The sequence below is a fragment of the Ailuropoda melanoleuca genome, chromosome 7, assembly GCF_002007445.2.
Source record: "Ailuropoda melanoleuca isolate Jingjing chromosome 7, ASM200744v2, whole genome shotgun sequence".
Classification (NCBI taxonomy): domain Eukaryota; kingdom Metazoa; phylum Chordata; class Mammalia; order Carnivora; family Ursidae; genus Ailuropoda; species Ailuropoda melanoleuca.
Genome location: NC_048224.1, coordinates 51,785,386 through 51,794,909, shown reverse-complemented (window position 1 = coordinate 51,794,909; position 9,524 = coordinate 51,785,386). Strand labels below are relative to the sequence as shown.

The 9,524-nt window shown below is 43.6% G+C and overlaps 1 protein-coding gene across 1 annotated transcript in view; it reads right to left on the bottom strand.

Annotated features, from left to right (window-relative positions):
* MVB12B (multivesicular body subunit 12B) overlaps nt 1–8,708 on the bottom strand; it is a 174,148-nt gene extending 165,440 nt beyond the window's left edge. Inside the window, exon 1 of the mRNA XM_034663731.1 lies at nt 8,659–8,708. Within this exon, the coding sequence (XP_034519622.1) occupies nt 8,659–8,708 (50 nt within the window). The remainder of the gene's footprint in view (nt 1–8,658) is intronic.
* Nucleotides 8,709–9,524: the final 816 nt, after the last annotated feature.

Here is a 9,524-nt window from a genome sequence, read left to right as displayed (position 1 = left end):
CCGGGCCTCCCGGCTCTGGCGCTGGCTCCGGGGGAGGCGCCGGGCGCCCGAGGCTGGCTCGGGCGGGAGGAGGGAGCGGGAGCCCTAGCGTCCGGAGCCCGCGCCGCCGCCCCGGCCGGCACCCCGCCTCCCCCCGGCCTCCCCCACGGCTCAGCACGCTAGCCCCCGGCCCGGCCTTCCAGAATCCGCAGGAGGCCCCCCGGCCGGCCTCTGAGCCCCGGGAGCCGCAGGCCTCTTGGAGCCTGGGCACTAGTTATCCCCTCCGCCAAGTTGGTCTCTTGCAGGGCCCCGCAGCCCACTCGGCTCTCCTAGGCCCCACTGAATCAGCCCTTCAGCACAGCCTAAGAACCCTGGACGCCCCCAGGCCTCTTGGCGCCTGGATGAACAAAACACACACACACACATACGCCTCTTGCAGGGACACACACACACAAACACACACACACACGCGCCTCTTGCAGGGACATCCGGCCCCCCTAGGCTTTAGTGAACATCAGGCCGTTCCTTCAACTCCGCTCACTCCAGTTCGGGAGACCCCTCTGTCAACTGACCCATCACAGGCTTCGCCAGGCCTCAGACCCCACTAATAACAGACCTCTCAAAATGACTCCAATCTCTCAGCAATTCTCTGCCTCCCCTTTATGCTGGGCAAATGATCTACGCATAGAGGCCCAGACCAGGGTTACGCAACTGCCCCCGACGGAAGCATCTAGAGGGAGAGGTTTACAGAAGTGAGGTCCTACACCTTGGGAAAAGGTACAGGCCAGAGGGTAAGATGAAGCTGGATGAGGAGTGGGGTCCAGAGCTTGACTCTCCGCTAGAATGGCTGGTACCACAGACAGGAGCAGACTGTGTACCTTTAACCAAAAATGTCCTATACAGCCCCAGAAAGGCATTCCCAGAAAGAGGCTGACCTGGTATTTGAAAGAACTGTGGTCAGAAAAGTGGATGGAGCTTTTAAAGCTGAGGACCATGCAAGAGTGATTGGCATCAATCTGCTAATACATCAAGTCTAATTTTCACACATTCTAGGCTTTTCTAAGCAGAACTGGCTGTTGGGGAAAATGTCCTGTGGGGAAGCCAGGCAACTGTGTGCATTCCAAGTGTCTGTCTTACTCAGAAATGCCACTGGTTCAGATGGTTTTACAGACAAGTTCCTTCAAACCATTAGGGGACAGATAATCCCTATGTTAGTTAAACTGTTACACAGAAGAAGGGAAAAAAAAAAAAGGAAAAACATTCCATTTTACTTCCCAAATTTATCATAATTCTGATACCAAATTCTGTCAGAGATTACACCAAAAAGGAAAACTGCAGATCAGTATAGAACACTGGTGTCCAGATAATTTAATATGAGTTATTTGCCCAAGAGGTTTTATAGTCAAATAACTCGAGAAAGTACTAACATTTATAGTCTAACTTTTGGAGAATTGCAGTAAGTATTTGTATATTAAAGTCTCTGTGAAGTCCAGGGATAAAGAAACTTTTTAACCTGGCATTTCTCAAACTCATCTGAGTGAGGACCACCTTTTGAAAGTTCACCAATTATCTCTAATATGTGAATCACTACTATAGACCAACCCACATAAGTATATAGTAGTTGTAAAGCTACTAAACAAAATTTTAGCAGTTTGAATCCAACTTGATATAAAACAAGTCAAAATCCACTATCATCAAGCAAGATTTATTCCAAAATCCAAAATTATTCCAAGAATAATTCACCATCAGAGAGTCTATAAATCGAGTGCATTGTTAAAGAAAAAGAAATCACAGGGTATTTCAACAAGACAAATGCTTTAAAAGTATTTGATAAACTTCAACACCAAGTACTTATAAAATTTTTAAAACCTCTTAGTAAACTAGGAAGAAAATTTAAACTTCTTAACATGATAAAGTTTATTTATCAGAAGCCATCAACAAACATATTTTATGGGGAAACACTAAAGGTATTCTCATTTAAGTCAGAAACAAAACTAGAATGCCTGCCATAGCTGCTAGAAACTAATGCCAATGCAATAAGATAAGAAAAATAAATAAGAAACAAATATTAGAAAGGAAGAAACAAAATTGTCATTATCTGTTCATCATTTAAGTGTGTACTTAAAAATAAAAATTGAAGAGAATCAGCCAAAAATCTTAAAGATTTTGGTGAAATGGCTAGTTATAAGACAAACACCAAAATCAATGTCTTTTCTAAATGTGAAGGGAAAAGACTTCCTTTCCATAGAGAGAAACTTCTGTGTTCTTCTAAGCTTTGGCTGATTTCAGAGAGCAAATATTTTTATGCATTCTCCTGCCATGTGGCAAGTGGACCTGTTTCTTGTGCAGAGAGATACTATTGTCCAGCTACTATAGAGGTAAATCTCTCCAATTCAGGGAGAAAAATTATAGCAAGTCAACTTGGCTACAGATAAAAAACTACGTTTTCCTGTCAATTTCCAGGACTTTTATCTCCTATGTCTCTTTCCTATATCTATGCCTCAGTTTTTTTCCAAATTCAGAAGAGGGAGAGATCCCCTAAATACAACACTAACCATACCAGTGATTTCTATTTAGAAAGTGTGATTTTTTAAAAGAAAATTATATTCACATATAGCTGGGCTTAACATTAACAAGAAATGGCAAGGCCCATAGAAAGAAAACTATAAAACCTTACTGAAAAACATAAAAGAAGTCCTTAATAAAAGGAAAAACATAATAAATCCCTGGGGAAGAAGTCTCAGTATTGCAAAGATGTCATATCTCCCCTAACTCAATTTATAAATTTAGTGGAATCCAAATCAAAGAACCAATACGATTTGGGGGATGTGGTGCAATGGAACATGACAAAACTATTTTAAAATTGATTTTGAGAAATAAATATGGGAAAATATGCAGAAAAAATTTTAAACTGAGTAATAGTGTTATAGTAAATTTATTATATTTATATTAATATAAAATATAACATGAAACTTAAATTATAACTTATATTTTATATATTTTATATCACAAATTAATATAGTAACCTATATTTAAATATCTGTTAAAGCAGTAATACTGGTTATCTAACATATTAAAATATAACATACGGGCACCTGGGTGGCTCAGTCAGTTGAGGGTCTGACTTTTGATTTTGGCTCAGGTCATGATCTCAGGGTCCTAGAATCAAGTTCCTTGTTAGGCTCTGAGCTCAGTGGAGAGTCTGCTTAAGAATCTCTCTCCTTCCCCCCTCCACCCTCTCTAAAATAAATAAATCTTTTAAAATAATACAAAAATATAACTTAAAACTTCAGTAAATAAAATTGTGGGCACCAGTGTAGGAATATACACTTTTTATCATATATTGAGTTCCCTGTTTATCAATGGTTTGTTTCTGTCTACTGATCCATTCATATATTCCTCTCCACTCCAAGCCATATTATCTTGCCCAAATCACTTCAATAACATCCTTACTGGTCTCCTGGCTTTGCCTCCATTCAAACAATGGAAAACATAGACCAGAGTGATCATTAAAAAAATAATAATAAAATAATAATAATAATAATAAAACAACAGCAAGTCACTTCCTTTCTTAAAGCCCTCCACTGATTTTCCAAAAAATAAAATAAACTCAAATGCTCCAACACAACACAACTGACCACATCTCTTGCTCTCTGGACCTTGCCTGCCTCTCCATCTTCTCAGCTGCTCTAGCCATACTGGTTTCTTTTTAGATATTTACATATGAAAGCTCTTTCTTCCCTGGGGGATTTCACCTAGAGCATTCCTCCTCACCATCTTCACAGGGCCTGGGTCCTTCTCATCCTTAAACACTCAGCTAAATGTCACCTCCTTGGAGGTCTTCGCTGGTCATCTAAGTAGCTTCATATTGTATTCATACCACATATGTTCATTTCCCACTTACCACTCATCACAATACGTAACTATTAACTATGTGTTTACCTGTTCAATTCTCAGTCTCCCCACCACACTAAAAACTCCACCATGGTATCTGTTCATCAAGCATAAATGTGCCCCATGTACTAGCCCCTCAAAAAACATTTGTTTAATACATAGATGTGTCAACATTTAATATGTGCATACCCTCTGTCCATGTCTAATAATTATCCAGAGCAAACAATCAGGCAAGTGCACACAGATGTATGTTCAAGGATAATTATTTCAGCACTGCTTATAATGAGAAAATATTGGATATATCCTAAATGTCTAGCAATAGAAGATTGAGTCATTAAAAAAAGAAAGCTGTACTGACATAGAAATATACCATGGAATTTTGTTGAGTAAGAAAATAAACCAAAACAGGGTATAGAACAGAATGCATATTATTCTATGAGCCTGTTAATTTTATATGTATTTATGAATATTTATATGTATTAAAATGCATTAGAGACTTGGAAAACGTATACCAAACCTTAATCGTTTAACAGTGGCTATCTCTAGGGGGAGGAGAGAGACTTTCATTTTCTATTTTAGCCTATCTTTATCTATATTTTAGCATCTTGAGAATATGGACACAAATCACAGAACACCCAACCAAGAGTAGCTTGAACAATGGGCATTTATTTTGTCAGCCAGAAGTCATCTACCTTCAGTCTCCCTGTTAGAAGAGAATGAAGACATTAAGAACACCCGTCCTTCTAGCCTTTGCTGACATCTGCAGGTGGTTGTCTTTTATGTCTGCACTTGTTACCTCATGGGCACAGAATGGCTCCTCCAGCTTCAGATGTCACGGCCTCCTCTTTCACCGCATGAAAGTAGGTGGGGAGAAAAATCTCTCCCAGGAATCCCGCAACAGAGCTGGTAAGATTCCAAGGGCCAGAAATGGGTCACATGGCCATCCTAACTGTAAGGGAGGCTGGGAAACTGGCTTTGTCAATCATGGTCACCTCCTGAGGCTGGTCATACTGACATGTCATTTAAAATCACTGTTCCCCTGGAAAACAGTGTGGAAGTTCCTGAGAAAATTAAAAATAGAACTACCACATGATCCAGTAATCCCACTTCTAGGTATATACCCAAAGGAGATGAAAATAAGATCTCAAAGAGACACCTGCACTCCCATGTTCACTGCCGCATTATTTACAAAAGCCAAGACATGGAAACAGCACAAGTGTCTTTTGAGGGATGAATGGATAAAGAAAGTTTGAGGTACACAGACACACACACACACACACGCAGGAATACTATTCAGCCATTAAAAAGAAGGAAATCCTGCCATTGTGACAACATGGGTGAACCATGAGGACAATATGCTAAGTGAAATAAATCAGACAGAGAAAGACAAATACTGGATAAGTTCATCTGTACGAGGAATCTAACAAACAGACCTGACAGAAACAGAGTAGATGGGTGGGTGGTTGCCAGAAGCACTGGGGGTGGGAGATGGGTGAAGGTGGTCAAAGGGTACAAACGTCCAGTTACGAGATGAACAAGTTCTGGGGATCTAACGTACAGCGTGGTGACTCCAGTTAACTATACCATACCACATACTGAAAAGTGGCTAAGAGAGTAGATCTTAAAAGTTCTCACTAAACACGCAAATGCTAACTACGCGAGGTGATGGGTGTGTTAACCAACCTTCCAATGTGTGACCATTTCATAACACATATGTGTATCAAATCATCATGTTGTATACCTTAAGCTTACACAATTTATATGTTAATTCTACTCCAACACATCTGGAAAAAGATTACAATAAGATCAAAAACAATCAGTTTCCTTATCAGGGAGGAAGGCAATTAAGATTTTTCACAATTTTAATAATGAATATAATCAGGGAAGAAAAAAGTCAGCATATGTCCGACACGATGAGATGCCAAAGGGTGTTCAATGACGTTCGGCCAACAGTTTGGAGAGCAGGCCCTTGCTGCTTAGGAGGCCCTGCCCACGCAGGCCAAACACCACCTTGGCCAGGCTCCTGAACCTGAGATCGCCACCGCTCACTTCTGTCCTGTGTGCCCCCTGCCCCGTAAAGCTCTCCCAATTAATAAATACATCGTTATTCCTCAGGCTACTTTCTGGTATTGATTGGTGGGAACTAGAACGGATTGATTCCGCCTTAGGAGAGCGAGGTGAAATCTCATCACGTCTCAGCCTTGCTGGCTAAAACAGAACTTTGTCCTGATCTGCACAGTTGCTGATCTGGTCCATGCTCTCAGACTGAACATACATGCTTGTAGGAGCAGAAGGCAGGCAGGTGGGATGAACGTGTTGTGGGACAGGTGTGCAAAGGTGGCTGGCTCTCTTTCACAGAGTTTGACTGGAAGGATATGAAATAGAAACACAGAACGACCACAAAGAGTGCTGCTGAAACTCAGAAACCATAACCATGCGCAGAACTGCTTTCACTATACAGACACACCACATAACGACACACCCAAATTGTGATTCTTTCGATACCCTTCCCAGTCAAGAGAAGCTTGCTCCAGAGAGCTGGCACCAAGAAGGCAGCTCCCTTTTCTTTAGACTGTAGGCTTCAGGAGGGCAGGCACCTTAGGACTCTTGTCTCTCTTTCCGCCACTCCAGGACACAGCAGGTACTCAACAAATATTTCTTGAATGACTAGTGTCATTCTCAACGGCAGTTAGAAACCACGATAATTTCCATTCACAGGCATTTTCCCTGTGCCATGCGCTGGGCTCGGCCCTTCTGCATAAATCGTTTCCCTCAACACCGACATGGATCCCATGACACAGGGATTATGATCCACGTATGACAACGATGGAAATGGGGCCTTCCTAAGTCTCCCTGTGGTAAGTGGGGGTCAGAGGTATCAAATTCCAAATTGAATGCTTCTAGCTTCGCTATAAAGAACCCTTGAACAGGATTCCCAGAGTCCTGGAGAACATTCTGTTGAATGGAGTCCTACTCTTCCATGGAGAGTGGCTGTTCCTTCAATCCCTCACTGAGAGGCCTGGCCAGGCTTCTGGATTTAGAGAGTTTGTTTTGCCCTCCAGATGTATCTGGGTGGCTCAGTGGGTTAAGCGTCTGCCTTCAGCTCAGGTTATGGTCCCAGAGTCCTGGAATCCAGCCCCGTGTCAGGCTCCCTGCTCAATAGGGAGCCTGCCTCTCCCTCTCCATCTGCCCCTCCACCCTGCTCATGCTCTCTCTCTCTCAAATAATTAAATAAAATCTTTAAAAAAGGGGGGTTCCTGCATGGCTTAGTCGGTTAAGCATCTGCCTTTGGCTCGGGTCATGATCCTGGGACCCCAGGATTAAGCCCCACATCAGGCTCCCTGCTTAGCGGGGAACCTGCTTCTCCCTCTCCCTCTGCCTGCCACTCCCCCTGCTTGTAAGCGCACTCTTTCTCTCTGTGTCAAATAAATAAAATCTTTTTAAAAAACTAAAAAAAAAAAAGATGTGCACAGTCTGGAGGAGATTTAGATTTTGTTGGTAACAATCATCTGGTTGTCAGCAATAGAAATGCATTCTAGCTTAGGCAAGAAAAGAGAATTCGTGGAGCAAATGGGCATTCTCAAGGAAGCTGTCACAAGGCAGGAAAATTCTGGGGCTTTTCCAGGGTCACATTTCCTCCTGTAACTCCTTCCCCCTGTGTGTCTGCCTCTGTTCTTCACCCTCTCTAAAAGACCGCTTTTCTCTTTTCCCTGTTCACAGTCTAATGTGGGTGCTATCATGGTACCCTCAATTCGCCATGTAGCACGTAGTTCCAGTGACCTGAGACACAGGCAAGTGTCTCCAAGCTCTACTTCCCAGACTTAGGGGGAGAGAATCTGAAGGGCCCACTAATGGTTAGGTCTACCCTGGACCAAAAAAGCTGGACACAGGGGAGGGTCACATCTATTTACCCATGTGCTAGGCACTGTTGTCCGCAAATATTTCTCCTAGTCTGTATTTTATCTTCTTATTCTCTTGAAGCCATGGATTTTTAGTAGTGAAATTGGAGAATTAAAAGCCAAGAAGTTACCCTTTGTTTCTGTTGATTGTTTGGTTTTCTTGGTTTTACCTTGTATCATTTCTTCCCTAAAGAACTAAGCCTTGGGAAAGAGATTTTAAGGAGGGAAGAGGCTCGGGTTGAGGTGCTAGAAGAAATTACCATGGAGAAAACACATCGGGTAATCTTCTAAAATATTTATCAGCAACACAGGTATTACATTATAGTGTGAAGCAATCTGCCCAAGGGTATCTATACAAACGGTCGAACTCCTGTTGTAATAGTGAGAAAAGAAACACTCATTCTTCCAGGAAGAGGCTACAGAGGAAAAGGACATACACGGGTTCTTAAAGAATGAGGAGCAGTCACCAGGCAGGCAAAGAAGGAAAGCTGTGGGAATACACACAGCAGGGAGGAAGGTGAGGGGTGACTGGAGCTGTCGTGAAGGGTAGGTGGCCAGAGGGGTGAGGATGAAGTTAAGTGGTGGGCCAGGGCCCGCTAGAAGGAACAGCCATCCCAGGATGAAGGACAGCAGTTGAAAGACATCTATCCCACAGAATCTCATATCCTAATAAACAGTTTTACATACCAGCCTGTACTGGGGACTACCAACTCTGTCTCTAGCTTGATCCTCCTCTCCCTGAACTGCAAACGTTTTTTATCCCACAGCCTACACGACATGCCCGTGTGAATGTCCAGTGGGCATCTCCCATGTAACACTACTTCCAGAACCCGGCTCCTGGCTGCACCTTCCAAACCCACTCCTCCCTCCACATGCCCCATCTCACCTGTTAGAAACTACACCTTTCCAGGGCTCAGCCAAAAACCTGGGAGCCATCTTCGCCTCCTTTCTTTCTTGGCTCCCTCAAGGCTCAGGGGGTAAAGGAGGTATGTCCATTGAGGGCCAAGTTTCTTATTCTCTGTGTGGAAGAAGGCAGAGCACATTCCATTGGAAGTATGCATACAAGTTGGCCAGGCAGGAAAAGGGGGGAACACGAAGGAGGTGCTCTAGGCAGAAAGGACGTGTGCAAAGGGCACAAAAGTTGGAGAAGGGAGGTCTTGTGTGGATAGGGGGCTCCGGGGAGGGGGTGGTCAATCTGACTGGAGGGGGCTGGGTGAGGTAAGACTGGAGAAGCAGGTGGGATCCAGCCAGCTCCTGGAGGTCCTCACAAACGATCTCTAGTCCCCCAGCTCACCCTGCAGGTCCCTCCCTGGCCTGTCCCCAATCACCGGGGCGTATGCTTGCTCCTTGTGCATTCACCCAGACTTCTGCCGTTTGCCTGTGTGGCCACCCTTGGCCCGTGGCATCCTGGTTCCTAAACCTCTGTGTTTGGCTCCAGACCTTGGCTGCTGCTGCTCACTCAGCCCTGTAGCCTCCAAACATCGTTCATGGACCAGTGCTTGTCAGTAAGGCAGGAAATTCAAGTAGGGAAATGTGAAAACTAAAGACAACGTGGCATTATATAAGCAAACTGCACTGCTGTCTGTAAGTGGCAGACAGACATTACAGGAAAACGGCCGGACACACCAAACACGAGCTCAACGTTGAGAATGCTCTGGCTTAAAATTTAGACACGGGATAAGCACAAAATTCATCTCAGGAGCCCTAGGAGGAAAGACTCAAACAGGTAAACAGTTATTACAGTAACAGGCC